Source organism: Natrix helvetica, assembly GCF_964273705.1.
Source record: "Natrix helvetica genome assembly, chromosome: 13".
Taxonomy (NCBI): domain Eukaryota; kingdom Metazoa; phylum Chordata; class Lepidosauria; order Squamata; family Natricidae; genus Natrix; species Natrix helvetica.
In genome coordinates this window covers 6,546,139-6,569,515 of record NC_138557.1, presented here as the reverse complement: position 1 = coordinate 6,569,515, position 23,377 = coordinate 6,546,139, and the positions used below count along the sequence as shown (strand labels likewise).

At 44.0% G+C, this 23,377-nt stretch overlaps 1 protein-coding gene across 2 annotated transcripts in view; it reads left to right on the top strand.

Moving 5' to 3' along the window:
• Positions 1 to 23,377, top strand: part of XYLT1 (xylosyltransferase 1) — a 132,904-nt gene that overhangs the window by 92,807 nt on the left and 16,720 nt on the right. For both annotated transcript variants that reach the window (XM_081965744.1, XM_081965745.1), the window contains exons 5-7: positions 886 to 1,088; positions 9,912 to 9,992; positions 20,711 to 20,927. In XM_081965744.1, the coding sequence (XP_081821870.1) occupies positions 886 to 1,088; positions 9,912 to 9,992; positions 20,711 to 20,927 (501 nt within the window). The remainder of the gene's footprint in view (positions 1 to 885; positions 1,089 to 9,911; positions 9,993 to 20,710; positions 20,928 to 23,377) is intronic.

Here is a 23,377-nt window from a genome sequence, read left to right as displayed (position 1 = left end):
CTTAAATGCAGGTCGTCCTCGACTTACAACAGTTCCTGGAGTGACCGTTCGAAGCAGGGGTGGGATTCAAATTTTTTTCTACCGGTTCTGTGGGCGTGGCTTTGTGGGTGTGGCAGGGGAAGGACACTGCAGAATCCCCGTTCGCTCCCCACCCCACCAACCTGCTTTCCAGCTCCGTTCTCCCGTTCAGGGCAACAAAAGAAGATCAGCTGAGAGGCAGCAGGGGCGGGGCCAGCCTATTTGCCGGTTCTCCGAACTACTCAAAATTTCTGCTACCAGTTCTCCAGAACCTCTCAGAACTGACTGAATACCACCTCTGGTTCGAAGTTACAATGGGACTGAAAAAGTGAATTACGAGTCACTTACTAAGTCAACCATGAGCCAATCAGAATCAAACTCCTGGCAGTGGGCAGAGTCAGCTTGAAATTCTGTATTCTAACCACTGTGCCAGTATGGCTTGCTTGCTTGCTTGCTTGCTAGCTTCCTTCCTTCCTTCCTTCCTTCCTTCCTTCCTTCCTTCCTTCCTTCCTTCCTTCCTTCCTTCCTTCCTTCCTTCCTTCCCAAGCAATAGCAGACTTATATACCGCTTCACAGTGCTTTACAGCTTTCTCCAAGCGGTTTACAGAGTCAGACTCTTGCCCCCAACAATCTGGGTCCTCATTTGACCCCCCCTCAGAAGGACGGACGGCTGAGTCGACCTTGAGCCTGGTGAGATTCGAACTGCCAAATTGCAATCAGCCGAAAGTAGCCTGCAGTACTGCACTCTAACCACCGCACCACCGCGGCTCTTTCTAATCTTTCGAATAAAATAAACATTGAAGCAAGGAAGCTGTGGGCGCCTAGATGCCACTGCCTCTCACTGAATGTTTTTCTGTCCCCATAAAGCGTTCCAATTACTTACACCGGCAAGTGCTCCAATTTGCAAGCCAGTATCCGAATGTGAGGGTCACGTCCTGGCGCATGGCTACCATCTGGGGAGGAGCCAGTCTTCTGTCCACCTACCTCCAGAGCATGCAGGAGCTCTTGGAGATGAAGGACTGGCCGTGGGACTTCTTCATTAACCTCAGTGCTGCGGACTATCCTATCAGGTAACACGGCCGATTGTCTGCTGACCGGTTGCAAACAATACAGGTGCTTTTTTCAGGAGGCAACTGGACTTCCTTGTTTTTTTTCTTTTGAAGACGTTTCGCTTCTCATCCCAGAAGCTTCTTCAGCTCTGACTGGGGGATGGGAGGGTTGATGCTCCTTGCAGACAGCTGGTCATTTGCATCCTTGCAGAGGGTCGTCGAGGCCACTTGGAGCTTTATCTTTGTCCTCAGGGTCACCTGAATGGTGCTTAATGGTTCCTGTAGTCTGCAATTTCTTTCCCCTCTGGAAATCCATCCCTACTCCCGCACCATTCCAACAGAAGCTTCTTCAGCTCTGACTGGGGGATGGAAGGGTTGATACTCCTTGCAGACAGCTGGTCATTTGCATCCTTGCAGAGGGTCGTTGAGGCCACTTGGAGCTTTATCTCTGTCCTCAGGGTCACCTGAATGGTGCTTAATGGTTCCTGTAGTCTGCAATTTCTTTTCCCTCTGGAAATCCATCCCTACTCCCGCACCATTCCAACAAAAGCTTCTTCAGCTCTGACTGGGGGATGGGAGGGTTGATACTCCTTGCAGACAGCTGGTCATTTGCATCCTTGCAGAGGGTCGTTGAGGCCACTTGGAGCTTTATCTCTGTCCTCAGGGTCACCTGAATGGTGCTTAATGGTTCCTGTAGTCTGCAATTTCTTTTCCCTCTGGAAATCCATCCCTACTCCCGCACCATTCCAACAAAAGCTTCTTCAGCTCTGACTGGGGGATGGGAGGGTTGATACTCCTTGCAGACAGCTGGTCATTTGCATCCTTGTAGAGGGTCGTTGAGGCCACTTGGAGCTTTATCTCTGTCCTCAGGGTCACCTGAATGGTGCTTAATGGTTCCTGTAGTCTGCAATTTTTTCATCCCAAATTGTGTAGCTAAAAGTCTGTAGAGATTCTCGGTCATCCAGGTCATGGTTGCCCCAAAGGCGGGTTCAGGATGGGTTTCGGTGAGAATGGCATAGAAACCAGGTCCAAACAGTAACAATTAGGGATGCTCTCAGGTTGACGGAACCTAATAGGTATCTTCAACTTGGCAGGGACTTAAGTCACCTCTTTCGCTTCTTAAATTTTGTATGCCTCTCCAACTGCATGCCCTCCGATCGTCCCCACCACTTGGGCTAGGTTAGGGGTCGGCAACCTTAAACCCTCAAAGAGCCACAAAGGTCCTAACCGGAAGCCCCCCCCCCCATTCAATTCTGGAGCCGACCAGAAGTCCGGTTCCCCCACCATAGAGTCTCCTTCTAGTGTGGCATCCTTTTTCCTCTACCTGTCCTAACTGAAAATCCTATCCATTGTGGAGCCGACTGGCAACAGGGAGCCGCAGCAGAGGGAGGAAAGAGCCACATGTGGCTCCAGAGTTACGGGTTGTTGACTCCTGGGCTAGGTGAACAAACTGTCTTATATTAATACAGTGCCTAGAGAACGCAGTCTAATGATCAATAGTATATTAGCTAGCAGAGACATAAAGCAGCTCGTAGGCTACTGAGGGATGGAACATCCTTGAACATCCTCCATTTGGGCTTAATAGAGTCTGATGGCCAGCCTGCGGATGGTGATATCTTCAAGGAGAGGTCATACCCCCCATAATAGGCAAGTCACGGGTGTTGCTTGGGACCATCATAAGATGCATCTACGAATTAGTTATGCTCCAGAGATCAGGCGGCTTTCTGTTGGACACCGTAAATCTGCTGGCCGGGGAAAACCATCTAGTCTTGTTTGTTCTAGAGGAATTTAAACAGGCCCCAACAGTGTCCTTAAGATGTAGGTCAACCAAGTTGCTTACTTCCTTTCTGCTCCTCCATGCCCTCGAAATGAGGAGGAAGGGAGACAAGGAGGAAGAGAGGGAGGTGTTGGCTCTGAGAAATACTTCTTAGAAGCAGGAAAATGGGGACATCTTCAAGTCCATGGGACCAGTGCTGGTTGAACTCCAGCATCTCCACCTGAAAAGGGTTCAGGAAGTCTTGGAATGATGCTGCCCATTGGGATAGAGAAACTGGAACATGGGGCAGTTCTCTGATTTCCGTAGTAGGCCATCTCTGGCCCTTTCACATGCTACTGAGTTACACTCCCCATATCTGTTCTGACCTAGGTTTCCCCAAAAAAGCACGAGGCAGAGTCCTGGTCCCAACAAAACCCCTTTTATTAAACGAATGTGAATTCCTCTCCTTCACATTCAGCCAAGGCCTGGCAAACAGTCTTTCAAAGGAGTATTTATGACCACAGAGCTTATCTATCTTGGAAAGCTGCCATGTCAATAATTTCCAAATGAGGTGCTGTGCAAGGAAAGTCTGGGCACAGAGTCTCGGAGATTCATGGACAGATCTTCACACTCCTGAAATGAACGAATGAACGAACAAACTGTTTCCTGCAAAAGCCCACTCCCCTTTCGCTCCTTTTTTGTTTCCTATGGGAGGGGCCATTCACCATCCATCTGTGGCCTTACTCCCAAGTCGACCCTGATTTCTCAGCTGTTCTTTTCTTCTGGCAGCTCTGCGCATGTGCACATTGAGAACAGGCTCCAGCTGTTCCTCTGCCTCACTGCTGTCTAGCTCTGAAGGCAGCTGATCACTGCCAGACAGCTTCGGTCCAGTCTCTGCCTCTGACACAGAGCCCTCATCAGACCCTTCCACAGACTCCAGGACTCACCCATGCTCTTCCCCAACCTCCTCACTGTCCGACTCTGCTGCCAGCTGTGCTGGCCGCTGGCAGGCCACAACAGCTGTAGCCGAGACAGACCTGCCCTTCACCCTTGGCCTCACACTATTGTGACTGGTCCTTCTCTTCATTAAACTAGACATTCCCAGTTCCTGCAGCCGTTCTTCATATGTTTTAGTCTCCAGTCCCCTGATCATCTTAGTTGCTCTTCTCTGCACTCTTTCTATAGAGTCTCAACCTCTGTTTTATAGTGTGGTGACCCAAAGCAACAATGATGTGAGGAAGTTTGGGACCTCAGCATGATTTAAAATCTCTTTAGAAGTTAAACTGGGGTTTCCATCTGTTCCCCTGTCTCAAAATGTTGGCTTCCTCTACCATTGACTTGCCCCAAATGGGAATCCGGAGTCATTCCAAGAATTGCAAAAGAAATTTTAAAAAATGGGACTCCAAGGGCCACAAGCAACCTGAAGTTGAGGATTCCCATCCTTTGATAACCGGTTCCCTAGCAACCTCTCTGGTCTCCTAGCAACCGTTTTGCCGAGACATACGGCCTCTTATCCTGGATCTTCTGTGGTTCTGTCAGTAGTGATTGAATGGGTTGTGCAAATGACTCCGTTGATGTCATCAATATGGAGGCTGTTTTTCTTTTTAATTCCAAATAATTGTATCTTGTCGGCATACAAGAAAAAAAACAGGAGACAAGGGAAAACAAAGCAATCCAACCCAAATCAAGGGAGAAACCAAGAATATAATAAAGGCAATCTGTTTATTTGTTTCATTGATCTATCACTTATCAACATATAGCTCCTGGTAATTTATCTTCATGAAACACCCGTTGAAAAACAGCACAGTATTTAAGAGCAACACCGTCCGACGCAAGAATCAAAACATAGGTAGTCCTCCACTTACAACTGTTCATTTAGTGACGGTTGAAAGTTACAGCGGCACTGAAAAATGTGACTTACGGCCGTTTTTCATACCGACAGCCGTTGCAGCATCCCCCCTAAGTCCCTTGATCAAAATTCAGCTGTTTGGCAACTGTTTCATGGTTATGACGGTTTCAGGGTCCCATGCTCCCCTTTTGCGACAAGCCCAGTCGACCGGGGAAGCCGGGTTCACTTAACAACCGTGTTACTAACTTTTTTAAAAATGCAACAATTCGCTTAAGAACTGTGGCAAGCAAAGTCGTAAAGCTCGCTTAACAAGTGTTTCACTTAGGAACATAGATTTTAGGCTCAATTGTGGTCGTAACTTGAGGATTACCTGTATTAAAGCAAGGAAGACTTAAACCAAAGTCAGGATTCTTTTACTTCCAAAGGTCCTGCAGAAGAACTCAGTTTCAACTATTTTTTTTTTGTAAAGATGCCAGAAGTGGCCCAAACTAAACCCATGGTTTGGTTTAGTTTAGTTTAGTTTAGTTTAGTTTAGTTTAGTTTAGGTCAAGGGACATGGTGGCTCAGTGGCCTCAGCTTGTCAATCAGAAAGGTCGACAGTTCGACAGTTCGAATCCCTAGCGTCACATAATGGAATGAGCTCCCGTTACTTGTCTCAGCTTCTGCCAACCTAGCAGTTCGAAAGCATGTAAAAAATGCAAGTAGAAAAATAGGAACCACCTTTGGTGGGAAGGGAACAGTGTTCCGTGCGCCTTCGGTGTTGAGTCATGCCAGCCACACGACCACGGAGATGTCTTCGGACAGCGCTGGCTCTTCGGCTTTGAAACAGAGATGAGTACCGCCCCCTAGAGTCGGGAACGACTAGCACATGTGCGAGGGGAACCTTTTACCTTTACATTAATATTCCTCTTTTCTCTTATTTCTATCTCTTATTCTAACTTTTATTCATGTCATTCTTTGTTAGAAAAAACATTTTCTTTCTATCCTAAGTTCTAATTATGTCACCTACCTACAAAAAAAGAAAGAAAGAAAGGAGAGAGAGGAAAAGAGAAGCAAATCAAAACAACACCAAAATAACTAAAAAAATCATCTCTCCATCATCCCTTGCCCACTTTAATACTTTTAATTGCTAGGCTTTTTTTCTTTCTTTCGGACTTGTCTCCCATATTCCTCTCTGAAATCTTCATCTCCTTTTACATCTGCTTCTTGGCTGTTCAATCTCTATAGATATTCTCAATCTCCCAGATCATGGTTGTCTTCAAGATGCTTCTCCTCCCCCCCCCCCCCCAAAAAAAAGGCAACTGGACTTTCTTCAGGGTTTTTTTTTCCTGCTTTGAAAACATTTCACTCCTCATCCAAGAACATTTTTCAGTTGAGCTGAATGAGAATCAGTGGCAATCAAACCCCTGTTTTGCCTCTCTCTCTTCGCCAGGAGCCTCTCCTCCAGATCGGAGTGTTCTCAAAATATTTTTGGGTTCAGGGTTTTTGCAGCAGCAAATGAATTCTCAACATCCAGCGGATGTCGGGGAAGGAGGACTGAAGTTTCATAATAACTCCTTGTCTCTCCAATCCGTCATGGAGTGATTTGCCTTCCCACCCAGTCATGGCTGATTGGTGGGAATGTGTCATGTGTGGCTATAATTCACATCAAAGGACCGCCGTTTCTTGCAAAACTTTTTTTAAAAAAATGAGGGGTGGGAGACAGACATTATTTTATAAGATGTTGAGATAAGTGGGCAGCCGTGGGGGGAGGGAGGGGAGAATAGAGGATGCCAACCAAAGCTGTGACAGATAGAAAAGAATATTATGAATATTATGGATGATAGGGATTTCTAAGGGTCAAGATATTTGGGAGTTAAGAGCGAAATGAGATTCGGCTTTCTAAATCCGTACTTAAAAGCAATTCCCATCTGGGCTAAAACCAATTGTTTCTAATTAAGGGAAGAAATCTGCCAAATAGGATTTGCGTTATTCTGTGAAGTTTATCGCACATCCTTTTTAAAGAAAAAAGAAAAGAAAAGGAAAAGAGTGTTTGATTATCAAGTATCGCTAGCAGCTTTTTGGCTCCCGTCCAGATTGAAGATAGTTTTAATCACATTTTGTTCTCTCTGCTTTCCTGGAAATCTCTCGGCTCTGCTGTGGATTTTATGCTTCCAGCTTCTTCTTCTTCTTTCTTTTTTTTTTCTTGTTAGTTCTTTTCATGTGGCTTAATGTCGTTCTCAAATGCTTCCCATTTTATTTTATCTTTCATTTTATTTTATTTTTATTTCGGCTGCTGCCGCCATTGGCTCAATCCGAGAAATGAAAAGTTTAGAAAAACACAGATTTGTTCCTTTGGGACAAGTCTTGTTTATCAAGCTCTCGGTAGGAATATGTAAAACTTTGCAAAGGACTGAGAAACGGCAAAACGTCTCTTTCCTGCTTATTTTCTGGGTTCTGCTCTGTTCGGAAGTCCAGAATTCCCAGATTTGTTTCATGCAGTGTATCTCAACCTTGGCTACTTTTAAGTTGTATGGGCCTCAACTCCCAGAATACAGGAACAGTAGGATAGAGCAGAGGTCTCCAACCTTGGCAGATTTAAGATTTGTGGACTTTAACTCCCAGAATTCCTCAGCCAGCAAAGCTGCCAAAGTCTTATTAAAGTTGCCAACGTTGGAGAACCCTGGGATAGAGAGTATAAATATGACTAAATATATGAATGGTTAGATTCATTCTGGGAAAGAGGGTGGCATCATTGAGTTCTGTTTCCTTCCATGGATGAAATCCAGAAGATGGAAGGGACTTTGAAGGCCATCAGGCCCCTCTTTCTATCAGTAAAAAAAAAATCCATCCATCCATGTCTCTATCTCTATCCATCCATCTATATCTATATCTGTATTAGTCGGTCTGGGAGATGGAAGGTGCTTTGAAGACCATCTCTTTTGGCTCATAGTAAGAAACCCATCCATATTATCCATCCATCCATCCACTTCTATATGTATCTGTCCATCCATCTATCCATCAGCCATATATATATGTTGTATTTGTGCTGATAAATAAATAAAGGGAGACTAGTATAGATCTATTTCAAGCTATTTAGCTCTCATCAGCTAACCATACCCTTACTGGGATTTGAGCCTGGGCTGTATTACATATTAGGCAGGATTTATTTATTTATCAGCACAAATACAACACAAATATAAAAAGGCAACATTAAAAATAAAAATTCCTCCCGTATATGGGCATACCAGGGGTTGTAACACAAATACATATATGTGTGTGTGTGTATGTGTATGTGTATATATATATATATATATATATATATATATATATATATATATATATATATATATATATATATATATATATATATATATATATATATATATATATATATATATATATATATATATATATATATATATATATATATATATATATATATATATATATATATATATATATATATATATATATATATATATATATATATATATATATATATATATATATATATATATATATATATATATTAAAGCAGGTTACTTCTCCAAACCTTTCCACCACCCAAAAGTATTTTGCAATCTTCCTGGCGAGGCATCTCTCTGCATAAACATGAGTTCCCTTTTAGCAGGAAAGATATTACAGCTTTTCCCTGTTGTTTTTCTCTTTGCAAGGTTGATGAAGACAGGGGCAAAGGCAAAGTTGATTTGAAATTCTAGGAAGGTAGCACAAACAGTGGGTGGAAGCCAGACATCAGAAGGGGAGAGAGGGGGTAGCTTCTGACATCTTAAAGGATAACAGATTTATATGGCATAAAATTTCAGAGATGTGACAGTAAATCAGCTGCTGGTAATGAGCTCCAAGAATTTGCTTTGTGCGGGGAGTTTAAAACAACCTTAGAGTCGGCTCCCCCCCCCCCGCCCCCGCCTTCCCTCTTTCAAGTGCTTGGAAGGAACAGGAAGAATTTCACACGTGGGTTTCTTTTCACACTTGATGTGTCTTTCGCACAACGGGTCACAACTTTGCAAAAAGGCAAGGGAGCCAATCAGAGGGAGGAGGCCCTTCCTGCGTCTGAAAACATCAAAGCTCTCCTACTGTATCTCAAATACAAAATGAATGTTGGCTTTGAAGAGGGAAAAAAACACCTAGAAAAATGATATGCAAATCTGTTGCATCTAACTCCTGAATGAGTTTCTCCCTATTTCGTTCACGGGAATCCTTCATTAACAAAAAAAGATGTGGTTTTTAAGATTGGGTTGAATATTAACATCAATAGGGTTTGAATAGTTCCATGGGAGCATGAAGGTCCGCTAGGGCAATCTTTATTTGAAGCTGGCGATTAGGCTAAGGCAAGCATCTCCAAACTTAGTAACTTTCAGACTTTTGTGGACTTCAACTCCCAGAATTCCTCAGCCACCCAGGAGTGGGGCATTCTGGGACTTGAAATCCACAAGTCTTAAACTTCGTAAAAATGTGCAGGTTGCCAGCTGCCTGAATTTTGATGACATGACCGTCGCTGCAAAGAGCAATCAAAAGTCACTTTTTCCAGTGCCATTATAACATCAAACAGTCGCTATACAGACAGTTGTACGCCAAGGACTCCCTGTATAGGCAAATCCAAACCATCATTTCTTTTAATGCATTTGTTGTGGCCTGCCAGATTCGGACAGTGAGGAGGTTGGGGAGGAACCCGGGCCAGTCCTGGAGTCTGGAGAAGGCTCGGATGAGGGCTCTGTGTCGGAGGCAGAGAGGGGACCAGGGCCGTATGCCAGTTATCAGCTACCTTCAGAGTCAGACATCAGTGAGGCAGAAGAACAACTGGAGCCTGTTCCTAGTGTGCGCATGTGCAGATGAAGGGAACAGGGATCAGGGAGTAAGGCCAGAGGTGGACTACCAATGGCCCCTCCCAGAGGGAATAAAAGAGGAGCGACAGGGGAGTGGAGTTTGCAGGAGGCCATTAGTTCGCTTCATTGGTTTGTGACTCTCCGAGACTCCTTGCCAACTTTTGCAGAGATCGGCCTGGCAGCTCTCCAAGCCAGATAAGGTCTGTGACTGTAAATCCTCCCTTGAAAGACTTTGCTGGATGTGAATGAGCAGAATTCACAGTCAATGAATAAAAGGGTTTTTTGTCGGGACCAGGAGTTTGTTTCGTGCTCTCGGGAAGCCTCGGTCAGAACAGCATTGGTGACAATGAGGGCAAACATTGGTCTTTTTTTAAAATATTCTTTCCCCCACCCCCATCCCAAATGTTTCATAGGACGAACGACCAGCTTGTAGCATTCCTGTCCAGATACCGGAACATGAACTTCTTGAAATCCCATGGGAGGGACAACGCAAGGTAAATGGTGCCTCTCTTCTGCATTTTGATGAGATAATTGAAAATAAAAGTGATGTTAGTCTTCAGGTTCAGTCCCTGGCCACCATGCAAATGCAAGTAGATAAATAGGTACCACTTCAGTGGGAGTGGTGTGCTAGCCTAGAGGCGGAGCTCTCGCCTCACGATCGGGAGGCTGTGAGTTCAATCCTAGGTAGAAGCAGATATTTCTCTCTCTGGGCACACTGGGAATATATCTGCTGGGGAAAAAAATCTGCTTTGGCGACAGGAAGGGCATCTGGCCAGTAAACATTCCACTCCATTCAGTTGCCCAGAATCCACCCCGCAAGGGATTATGGGGTTATTACATGAGGATGGTGACTTCAGGGGGAAGGTAACAGCCTTCCATCCGTATAGCCATGGTGACTACAAGACCACAGAAATTGTCTTCGGGCAACACTAGCCCAAAAATAGAGATGAGCACCGTTTCCTAGAGTCGGACACAACTTTATCTTTATTCTTCAGAAAACCACACACACACACACACACACACACACACACACAAAGAAGTTGTGTTGCATTAGCCAATTTCCTAGGAAGAAAATGGGAACGGTTTTCAACAGAGATCTGATCACTGGCCTCAAACTCTACCACCGACGAAATAATAGCATGGAGAAGGTAACACATCCGTGTGTGTGTGTGTAAACTTGGTACATAGATGTCTTATTCTCTGGAAACAAAAATACTGTGGGGGTAAGACACCCCTAAAATCCCTCAGGGTATGTGTTCTGTTAAGATACAGCCTGTTGTGCCTTAAAATGGGCTTCTACTGTACTGCCATAAAATGGCTTCTACTGTGCAGCGCAGTGGAGTTGCCATGGTAACGGCTTCACAGTACACCACAAGGGGGCTCCCTCTGTTAAGGGGGAAAATCCAACATTAGAAATTGTGTTTGCTCCAGATATTTTCCCCTTATAAATAAATACCCGGGCAATGCCAGGTTATTGGCTAGTAGCAAATAAAGTTTGGCCTCAGAAGCTATCCCTGTGCTTGTGACCGCAACGATGGGGATGAATTAAATCTGCTGATTAATTTAGTGATAAGAGGCACTAATGCGCCATTTGGCCCCACTTCTGCAGAATAATCGTTTGTGGCTTTAATAGATCTCTCCAGAATACATAAACAGTTAATTACATCTCGGGATGCTGCTGCTGAGATAGAGGCCTGCCCTTCCTTTTCGCAGCGATTTATGTATTATTCAGAATCACTTTTCTTGTCTTTAAAATTTTTTGACCTAAAGGGGTTTTTGAAGTCTTGGGGTTTGTTTCTATTAACGATTCCTTGCATGCATAACAGAAACAGTGCAATGATAAGCAGAAGTGCCCACCAGGAGTCGTGAAATTCCAAAAAACACACCGGTATCAAGAGGTGTCACATCCTGCTATTATTTTTTTTTGAAAGGGAAATGGAGATGTGAAAGGCCACACTTGGAATACTGCATTCAGTTCTGGTCGCCACGATGTAAAAAAGATGTGGAGACTCTAGAAAGAGTGCAGAGAAGAGCAACAAAGATGATTAGGGGACTGGAGACTAAAACATATGAAGAACGGTTGCAGGAACTAGGTATGTCTAGTTTAATGAAAAGAAGGACTTGGGGAGACATGATAGCAGTATTCCAATATCTCAGGGGTTGCCACAAAGAAGAGGGAGTCAAACTATCCTCCAAGGCACCTGTGGACAGAACAAGAAGCAATGGGTGGAAACTAATCAAGGAGAGAAGCAACTTAGAACTGAGGAGAAACTTCCTGACAGTGAGAACAATTAATCAGTGGAACAAAGTTGCCTCCAGAAGTTGTGAATGCCCCAACACTGGAAGTCCTTAAGAAGATGTTGGATAGCCATCTGTCTGAAACGGTATAGGGTTTCCTGCCTAGGCAGGGGGTTGGACTAGAAGACCTCCAAGGTCCCTTCCAACTCTACTATTGTATTGTATTGTAAAGAAAAATGTGCCACAAAGAAAAAGCAGAGAAAAGAGTTCTCCCCCCCCCCCAAAAAAAAAGAAACCACAAAATAGTAAGGAAAGGAGGAAAAACAGAGAAAACCCTGGGGAAAGTTACGTGAATAATAAAAGTAAATACTCTGAAGAAAAGATACAACAATCACAAAAATAGGAAAAAAGAAAAAAGAAGTTAGGGGAAAGGAAGAGAAGAAGGGAACGAATTAAAACTGGAATGTTTGAGAGCCCGAGAGAAAACGGTTAAAAGAGGAAGAAAGAGGGAAAGAGTTACATTAGTAGACTAAAGAGAATAGTAGTGAGATTGTTATTGTGAGGTAACTAATTAAGAAATAAAGAAATGATAGTATATTGTTAATTGAAGAAAAAAACGGAAAGAAATGCTCTCTCTGCTTAAATTGAATTAGAGAATGTATGCTGTTTATAGCTGAATATACCAACGGAGAAAATAAGAAAGGAAAATTTGGCGTAACTTTGAAGGGGCAATGGAAGATATTGTTTATGTGCTAAGAAAAAATAATCATAAAGATGAACAATAATGGAAGAGAATAAATTGGCTGAAAGGCAAAACAAAACTATGATGTAAAAAGGACGATGTAAATGAGAGGATGTAAAAGACAACTCTTTGTTCCTATAACATGTATAATTAGTATTAAAAAATAAAAAAACCTTGGGGGAAAAAGAAAAATGTGGCAAAGAAACAGACAGACAAACAAACAAACCAGCCAATTTCTTTGACTAAAAATGTTAAGTCTGCTCCGACAGGAAAATGTATAATTCCACGTAAGCAGGAATTCACTTCTGGATGTTGAATGCAGCAGCCGTTAGAATAAATAAGGGTGATACGAAATGAGGGGGTTACAATATCTGAGGGGTTGAACATCAATGGAGATTCTCACTCATCCAGGTCATGGTTGTCCCAAAGGTGCTTTTTTCAAGAAGCAACTGGACTTTTTTTAGAAAAACAGGAGCATGGGCCAGTCCTGGGGATGGCTCTGATGAGGGCTCTGTGTCGGAGGCAGAGAGGGGGCCAGAGCCGTATGCCAGTTATCAGCTGCCTTCAGAGTCAGACATCAGTGAGGCAGAGGAACAACTGGAGCCTGTTCCCAGTGTGCACATGCGCAGAATTGCCAGACAAAGGGAACAGCTAAGGAACAAGGGTCGACTTGGGAGTAAGGCCACAGGTGGAGGATGAGTGGCCCCTCCCAGAGGAAATAAAAGGGGAGCGAAAGGGGAGTGGAGTTTGCAGGAGACCATTAGTTCACTTAATTGGTTGGTGACTCTCTGAGACTCCTTGCCAAATTCTGCAGATATTGTCCTGGCAGCTCTCCAAGCCAGAGAAGGTCTGTGACTGTAAATCCTCCCTTGGAAGACTTTGCTGGATGCGAATGAGCAGAATTTACAGTCAATTAATCAAAAGGACCAAGAGTCTGCTTCGTGGTTTGGGGGAAGCCTAGGTCACAACGTTTTGCAATTTTAATGCAGAGGTTCTAGAATCTCCAGGTGGATGATTGAGTCAAATATTTGGCTCAGAATCAAATATTTATGGCGATGGGGGTTTATAGTATTAGTTTTCTATTTGTGGGGGGGAGGAAGAAAAGGGAACCCATTAGGGGATATTTTTGAGCCTTGTGGTCCTACCAGCATTCACTTTCTCTCCAGGGTGTGTTGGCATGTCACCTTCTTCTCCCTCCTTGGAAATTTCACCCTGCTTACCCCAGGGTTAATGAATTGAATACAGTGGTTCCTTGAGATGCATTCAGCTGCAGGCCTCGTGCTTATTTCGTTTCGAAAGCAGAGTCTGCTAATTGCAGGAGTGATGTCGCCCTTGAAATACTAGCATGTGGTTTTTTTTTGAGGTGGGTGGGAAGGAGGTGAAGAGGAAGACAAGCTCCAAAGCCTTTAGAAACAGATCTACTTTACAGAGAGTGTTCTATTACTCTGCGTTCCCTGATATAAAAGCACCTGGTTTGCTCTAATGAAACAATAACCCCTTTTATTGCTTGTACTTTGCACCCCTGCCTTTCTTGGCTCTTTTAAAGTCTACCCAATTTTAACAAATGCGTTTTTGAAGTTGCTTGTTAAAAGGGAAGGGGGGGAAGGGATCTTGCTAAGAAAATGGAACAGAAAGGGTTGGCTGTCCTGTTGGAAAACAATTCAAGGATTGGATTGTGTTTCAACTCTAAATTGTTCTTCTTGGAACACAGGGGAAAAAAGAGTCTTGTGTAAGATCAGACGGTCATATCTGGATCTATCCCAACAGCCATTCTCCAGTTGAGTTTTCCTCAGATGGTTGGAGAATTCTGGGAGTTGAAGTCCCCACATCTGGAAGGGACTCAAATTGCAAAAAGTTCAGTATTGGTTACAGCAGCTTTGAACCTTCCCCAACTTCTAGATATATTGTTGTTGTTAGTTGCGAAGTCGTGTCCGACCCATCGCAACCCCATGGACAATGTTCCTCCAGGCCTTCCTGTCCTCTACCATCCTCTGGAGTCCATTGAAGCTCACACCGACTGCTTTGGTGACTCCATCCAGCCACCTCCTTCTCTGCCATCCCCTTCTTCTTCTTTTGCCCTCCATCGTTCCCAGCATGAGGCTCTTCTCCAGGGAGTCCCTCCTTCTCATTAGGTGGCCAAAGTATTTGAGTTTCCTCTTCAGGATCTGGCCTTCTAAAGAGCAGTCAGGGTTGATCTCCTCTAGGACTGACTGGTTGGATGGCCTTGCAGCCCAAGGGACTCGCAGGAGTCTTCTCCAGCACCAGAGTTCAAAGGCCTCCATTCTTTGGTGCTCAGCCTTCCTTATGGTCCAAACTTCACAGCCAAACATTGCAACTGGGAAAACCACAGCCTTGACTATGCCCCCTTTTGTTGGCAGGGTGATGTCTCTGCTTTTTAGGATGCTGTCTAGATTTGTCATAGCTTTCCTCCCTAGGAGCAAGCCTCTTTTGATTTCTAGATATATTGGAATGTATTAATAATTTGACTCCTTCGAATGAATTCTGTGTTGGGATCGCCACATCTTAAGATGCAGCTTTACTATGACTTTTCCATGCCCAGTGAAGCTTCTACCTTAGACCACATCCTTTAATATCTCAAAATGACCCATTTCGGCTAGAGGTGTCCACCCGCTGTTAATAGAAAGCATGCTGGTCGTGAAAATCAACATGCTTTCATGTGGACTTGATGTGAATTTGGGTATGGCTAATCTACTCAAAAGAAGGACCAGGGGTGACATGATAGTGGTGTTCCAATATTTGAGGGATTGCCGCAAAGAAAAAAGGCCCAATCTCTTTTCCAAAGCACCAGAAGACAGGATAAGAAACAATGGATGGAAATTAATCGAAGAAAGAAGCAGCCTAGAACCAAGAAGAAATTTCCTGATGGTGAGAACAATCAATCAGTGGAACAGCTTGCCTTCAGAAGTTGTGGGTGCTCCATCCGTGGAGGCTTTGAGAAGAGACTGGAAATGGGATAGGGACTCCTGCTTCAGCTGGAAGTTAGACTAGAAGACCTCCAAGGTCCCTTCCAACTCAATCTGTTATCTGTTCTGTCAACTGGACATTCTCTGCAAGCTGAATACAAATAGAAAGCTAAAACATTGTGTATTGACTAAAGCCTCCGTTGGCTGAGCTAACCCAAAAGTCAACTTTTACAAACGACACTCATATGCAAACTGTAAAGTCATATTATGGTTTAATGAAATGTGTGACTCCAACCTGGTTAGCTGGTTTAAACCAGGTTACCGTTTGCCAGCAATTCCCCTATCCGAATAGTAGAACTCTAAACCTGGCATCCATTTAGGATAACACAGCTTTTAGTGGTTCAAGTCCCTGATGTTGACTAAGAAGTTATAAATATTCTGAATATACACAGGACACATCAGTTGTGAAATGCACGGCACCCTGAACCTGTTTTAAAATTCATTGCTCTGTGAAAAGAAAGGTGGCTTTGTTTACATCTGGAAAATTACAAATGATTCTCCACTGGAAACCTGTTGGTAGGTGGAAAAAGAAAGCTAAATAAGACATCTCTTCATGCTATTCTGGAATTTTATTTATTTTTCATAATCGGTAGGGATCTTTGGCAGCTGTATTTAAAGAGGACTTACTTCCATGTGTTGGTACGCGGTGGCTCAGTGGCTAAGACACTAATCTGAGAGATTGGCAGTTTGGCGGTTCGAATCCCGAGCGCCGCATAACGGAGCGAGCTCCCGTTACTTGTCCCAGCTTCTGCCAAACTAACAGTTGGAAAGCACGTAAAAAATGCAAGTAGAAAAAGAGGAACCACCTTTGGTAAGAGCGTTCCGTGCTGTTCCGAGTCTGACTACAGCAACTAATAGTATACATGCTCTTGCCACAGGAATAGGAAGCTCAAGGGCAAGGCCCAAGAGAGGCTATAAATAACCCTCACTTTCCACTCCCATGTGTTCAGCTGCCCAGGACTTCAAAACCCGTGGCCCTGTCCGTCAATAAACCATCTTTCCAAGCAGCCTCCATGTTTCCAGTGTCTTTTCCCCCACTTGGAATTGAACCCAGAAGGACATTTCTTCCAACACATGACAAATTAGTATGATGACTAATTTTTGAACAAGCAAATCGGCTCCATTCTGAAACAGAAGTTTCCATTTATTCATCCTAGGCCGTTAGCAAAAATCTGGGTATTGAAGTACAGTTGTTGCTGTTGTTTTTTGAAGAAGAAGAAAATCAAGAGTTGTGAAAGCCACAGTTTAAACAGCACATTTTGTAGCACTGGCACAATTTTGCTGGGTGGATCCGGTGAGTCGGCAAACATCTGTTAAAAGGAACAGTGTCCACCCATTTGTTTAGGAAAGGCTCCCAACACATCTGCTTGTTGTTAAGGGGATATGAAGCCGTCATTCGGTCTTCGCATCGTCGCCGCTTAGACGTCATTGCAACAAATTCTATTGATTAATGTAGGAAGAGGAATATTTAAATGGCTGGTGGTCAGAGCTGAGACATTTCATTTCTTTTCTTCCTTTTGCCAGAAGGGCTTACTGCAGATCGAATTGCAGCTTCTCCTCTTCCTTCAGCGTTTTTTTATTCTTTTTCAGATTTCCCCCCCCCCCCCCCACATTGCAATCTGAAGTCATTGGCTAATCTGGGTGGTTTCTTTTTTAAATATAATTTTTATTGTTTGCATAAAAATACATTGAGTAAGGTGCTCAGGCGCTAAGACGCTGAGCTTGTCGATCAGAAAGGTCAGCAGTTCGGCGGTTCGAATCCCTAGCGCCGCGTAACAGAGTGAGCTCCCGTGACTTGTCCCAGCTTCTGCCAACCTCGCAGTTCAAAAGCACGTAAAAAATACAAGTAGAAAAACAGGAACCACCTTTGGTGGGAAGGGAACAGCGTTCCGTGCACCTTCGGCGTTGAGTCATGCCAGCCACATGACCCCGGAGACGTCTTCGGACAGCGCTGGCTCTTCGGCTTTGAAACAGAGATGAGCACCGCCCCCTAGAGTCGGGAACTACTAGCTCATATGTGCGAGGGGAACCTTTATTTACCTTTCCCTAAATATATTGAATACATTGTAATTGTCCTGGCATTTCACTTGCCATAAAACAAAGGTAAAAACAAATAAGATATATCCTATTTTAAATGGTGCTAGCGTTGTACAGTTATTTTTGACCATTCTAAAATATCAACTTCTCTAACATTCTAATGCCTACATTCTAATAACTGCATAGTATCTCTTTCCATGTCCACCTAACCTGATTCTTTCGCATTCCAACTTCCACCTCGTGTTGCTAACCATTGGTAGAATCTCTCCCATGTAGCATAGTATTCTGTATCTCCTTTTATCTTTTATTTTTAACGTTAGCCTATCCATTTCCGCACAGACTAGTATCTTCCTTATCGTCTCCTCCTCTGAAGGGGTGTTTTCACTCTTCTTCTGCTGGGCATACACCATTCTTGCTATGGTCAAAATGTGTAATGTTAGGTATCTTGTCCCTTTATCATCTGATAACGCCTAATAAAAATAATTCTGGCTTAAACTCTATACGTTGTCTAACCATTTGTTCTAGCTACCTATGAATTGGTATCCGAAATTTCCTTGCCTTGATACAGATCCACCACATGTGATAGTATGTGCCAGGTATTTGTTTACATTTCCAACAGTTTGGGGGCATATTGCTAAACATTGTAGCCCATCTTGCCACGGGCGGATGCTACCTATAGAACCTATATTTCTACCTATATTTTATAGAAATTTTCTTTGTATGATATGGCCATGGTCAGCTTATGGTTTCATGCTATCTGGGTGAATTTTTTTTTTGTTCCCTGTGATTGGAAGGCGGAGCAAACCTTAAAGCAAGCATCAAGAAGATCCTTCCTTTCACATCACTGAACTGTTCCTCTAAATTGTGTTGAATCCACAATGTCATGTATTTTTAAACACTTCTTAACCTAAAACTTTGCTAAGACTTTTAACTTTAGGAATGAGAACATTAGGTGAATCTGTGGGCCTTTCTCTCTCTCTCTCTCTTTGGCTATGGAAATGTCCTATTTCTCTAAAATAATACATGGACATAATGCATCCCAAGTAATGCATCCTCTAATGGGTTCCCTTTTTTCCTCCCCCTCCCCCACACCAAAAATAAAAATCAATGCTATAAACCTTCATCACCATAAATATTTGATTCTGCATGGAATTGACTCAATCATCCACCTGGAGATTCTAGAACCTCTGCATTAAAATTACTTATTATTAATTTACTGTAAATTCTGCTCATTCACATCCAGCAAAGTCTTTCAAGGGAGGATGTACAGTCACAGACCTTATCTGGCTTGGAGAGCTGCCAGGCTGAGATCTGCAGAACTTGGCAAGGAGTCTCAGAGAATCACGAACCAATTAAGGGAACTAATTGTCTCCTGCAAACTCCACTCTCCTTTCGCTCCCCATTTATTTCCCATGGGAGGGGCCATTCATCGTCCACCTGTGGCCTTACTCCCAAGTCGACCCCTGTTCTTTAGCTATTCCCTTCGTCTGGCAACTCTATGCAAGCACACACTGAGAACAGGCTCCAGCTGTTCCTCTGCCTCACTGCTGTCTGACTCCGAAGGCAGCTGATAATTGGCATACGGCCCTGTCCCCTCTCTGCCTCCGACACAGAGCCCTCATCAGAGCCTTCGCCAGACTCCAGGACTGGCCCATCTTCCTCCCCAACCTCCTCACTGTCCTAATCTGTTGCTAGCTCTCCTGGCCGCTGGTGGACCACAACACAAAGCTTTTTCAACGTCCTTTGCAATTGAGAGGGAAATTAGAATCTTGTTGACGTATTGTTCAAAAAGAAGCAACTCTCTCTTTTCAAGCTCCCTTTTGTCTCCTCAAAATGGGTCAACGGGTTTTGAGTGCCTATATCTTAAATTGGATTTAATTAGATCCACGCTGTTGTTCTTTTTATTACCTGATTCGCTTGGCTTTAAAAGAAAGTCTGTATAACAACCAGGCTGTTAATTGTTCAGACGGCAGAGTTTCAGAAGCTATGATGATGATTTGTCGCTCAGTCAGCCAGATGTTTAGACTGGATTTGGCATTTTGATCCACCTATTAAGTCCTCTCCAAGGACCCGAGATAGGCAGGTGGTGTTAGTCTGATGGGTTAAAAGTCTCATCACAGGATGTAAGCTGTTCCAGGGTAATTGACCTTTTGTAATTGACCAATTTTGTCAATGGTGATAATGTTCAACGGGTGCTCCAGATGTTCTGGGAATGCACCAGGGCTTACTACTCTCGGTACAATTATGACTATGGCTGATCGCGCAGTCAGCCAGATGTTTAGACTGGAACCGGCATTTTCATCAACCCATCAAGTCCTTCCCAAGGCAGGTGCTGCTGTTCCAAACTGCATTTTTATTACTGTTTGTTGGTACATAGAGCCAGTTGTTCAAAGTGGATTTGGCATTTTTATCTGTCCGGTCCTTCCTTCCCAGGAATCTGGGAGAGGCAGATGTTGTCGTTGCATGGCATTAAAGGTATCGTCGCAGGATGTAAGCCGTTACTAAGCTGCCTTTTGCAGTTGACCGATTGGGGATTTGGTCAATGCCAAGAGAGTTCAAGGGATGCTCCAGTTGAGCAGAATTTACAGTCAATTAATAAAAGGGGTTTTTGTCTGGACCAGGAGTTTGTTTCATGCTCTCGGGAAGCCTTGGCCAGAACAATTAGAGATATTTTTAAAACAAAGAAATGGGAAGGGCACCATCTTGTCTTTTGAAGAAAGCAAAATGTTTTTGGTTGGCCTTGGCCTGATGACTTTATCCTTATTTATCTTATTCCACAAGTTCCTTTACCTTCCTTTCATGGTAAGATACCCCTCAAAGGTAAAGGTTCCCCTCGCACATATGAGCTAATCATTCTCGATAGGGGGTGGTGCTCATCTCCGTTTCAAAGGCGAAGAGCCAGCGCTGTCCGAAGACGTCTCCGTGGTCATGTGGCCGGCATGACTCAACGCCGAAGGCACACGGAACGCTGTTCCCTTCCCACCAAAGGTGGTTCCTATTTTTCTGCTTGCATTTTTACATGCTTTCGAACTGCTAGGTTGGCAGAAGCGGGGACAAGGAACAGGAGCTCACTCAGTTATGCGGTGCTAGGGATTCGAACCGCCAAACTGCCGACCTTTCTGGCCGACAAGCTCAGCGTCTTAGCCGCTGAGCCACCGCGTCCCTCCAAAGGAACGTCTTAATGCTTTGCTCTTCTTCTTCTGGTCTCCAGATTTATTAGAAAACAAGGCCTTGATAGATTGTTTCTGGAATGTGACACCCACATGTGGAGGCTTGGGGACCGGAAAATCCCAGAAGGAATCACTGTGGACGGAGGTTCTGATTGGTTTCTGCTGAACAGGAAGTTTGTCGAGTACATCACCTTTTCAACGGATGACCTGGTGACCAAGATGAAGCGCTTCTATTCCTTTACTCTGCTTCCTGCTGAGGTGAGTCAACCTGTGGGTCCCCTCAACAAGAAGGGCCATCAAGGAGCCAAGCGAGATTCCATACCTTGAACCACATCTTCCAGTACTGTGGCTTACGTGTTCTTAGAAGCTATCTGGTCTTTTACATGTTGTAAACATGACAGAGTTGGCAATCCATGGAAGAGAATATTTGTAGCTCAGGTTTGAACTGTGGGGTCCTTGGTGCTCTCTCAGCCTGGTGGTTTTCTTGCAGATGTTTCATGACCCAACTAGATAACATTATCAGTTCTGGAAGGGTGTCTTGTTTGCAGAGGGGAGGAAGGAGAGGAGGTGGAGGAGAATTGTGGGGCCCTTGGTGCTCTCTGAGCTTAGTGGTTTTCTTGCACATGTTTCATGACCCAACTGGGTGGCATCATCAGCTAGTACTGATGATGGTACCTAGTTTGGGTCATGAAATGTCCGTAAGAAAACTACCAAGCTCAGAGAGTACCGAGTACCTCTCCTTTTAACCCTGAGCTACAAATATTCTCCTTTATTGTTTTGGCAATCTATGGACCCATTTGTCTTTGGAAAAGTGGGTGCTGATGTGTTTCTTCCTCTTCCTTTTCCTCTTCCTCTTCTTTTCTCCTCCTCTTCCTCTTCTCCTTTTCCTCTCCCTCTTCTTTTTCTCCTCCTCTTCCTCTCCTCCTTTTCCTCTCCCTCTTCCTCTTCCTCTTCTTGTCCTTTTCCTTTTCCTCTTCCTTTTCTTCTCCAGCTTCTCCTCCTCCTATTCTTCCTGTCGTCTTTCCCCTTCTTCTCTCCACCTCCTCCTTTTCTCTTCTCCTTCTCTTCCTCTTTTTCTCCTCCTCTTCCTCTTCTCCTCTTCCTTTACTCTTCTCTTCTTCCTCTTCATCTTCTTCTCTAGCTTCTCCTCTTCCTGTCTTCTCCTCCTCCTCCTCTCTTCCTTTTCTCTTCTCTTCCTCCTCCTCATCTTCTTCTTCTTCTCCTTTTCCTCCTTTTCCTCCTCGCTTCTTCCTCTTCTTCCTACCTTTTCCTCCTCGCTTCTTCCTCTTCTTCCTACCTTCTCCTCCTCTTCTTCTTCTCCCTCTCTTCTTTCTCCTCCTCTTCTCCTCCTCCCTTTCCTCTTCTCTTCTTCATCTTCTTCCTCTCTACTTTCTCCTCCTCTTCTTTCTCCTCCTTCTCCTCTCTTCCTCCTCCTCCTCCTCTTCCCCTCTTCTCCTCAACGTACAAAAGGCCACTCTACCCTATGGGGCTGTCTCATTGCATGGGACTTCTAAACCTTGAAATTGCAGTGATCTCAATTTTAAAAAAGAGAGAGAGAGAGAAAAAAAACCCAGCTTCCCTTCCAGATCAGAGTTCTTGCTTGCCTTCAAACAGCAAATAATGGCGTAAGCGTTTTGGAAATAATTGCAGGAGACAGCTTGTCCTTGGAAAAGGGGGGGGCAGGGGGGGCGAGTGGCATAATTCAGCATGAGATCATTATAAACATATTAGAGCTTCCAAGTAAAGCAGCCACATTGTTTATCGATGTTTTGATTTTGTTTTATTTTGCAGTTCAGGGTGTTTTTATCGGGGGGGGGGGGGGGGCGGTTGTTTTGATAATATTTCTTGAAAATGGCTTTGTTAGCGCACTCGTCTGGCCTACAGCGATGGCCTTGGGAAATTTATCCCCGGAAACAAGCCTTGAGTGGGGAGAAAAGGAGCCAAGCATTCAAAGCTGCATCCTCTTGTTTCCTGCTCCTTTTTAATGCAAGTCGTCCTTGACTTACAACATTTAGCGACCATTCAAAGGCCCTGGAAAATGTGACTTACGACCGTAAGCATCCCCCCACAATCACAGGATCAAAATTAAGATACTTGGCAACTGACTCATATTTATGACGGTTACAGTGTCCTGGGGGGGGAGTAATATGACCCCTTTTTACAACCTTCTGATAAGTCAACAAGGAAGCCACGTTAACCACCATGTTACTAATTCAAGAACTGCAATGATTCGCTTCAGAAAGGCGGCAAGAAAAGTCGTAAAATGGGGCAAAACTCACTGAACGAGTGTCTCACTTAGCAGCATAAACGTCGGGCTCCAAGGTGGCCGTACGTTGAGGACTACCTCTATTAAGATCACAGAGGGTATGTTAGACTTCAAAGTTCAACGCTGCCGTAACTCACCTGAGCCTAGAATGGATTTTTTTTTTCTTCTATTTACATTTATTTTATTTTATTTTTTTCTATTCCTATTTCGATTCTGTGGGTTCCAAAGTTTGGTTCAATATTTTGGTTTTAAATCATCAAAAAGCGAAAGTTGGAATATTTCGGACCTGTGATGCGACACCGGGAAAAATGAGGCCTATTTCACTTAAATGATTCCGTTCTACAGAGGAATCATTGAGTCTGTCATTTGCACCTCCATAACTGTCTGGTTTGGCTCTGCAACCCAACAAGACAGACAAGGACTTCAGAGGATAATCAGAACT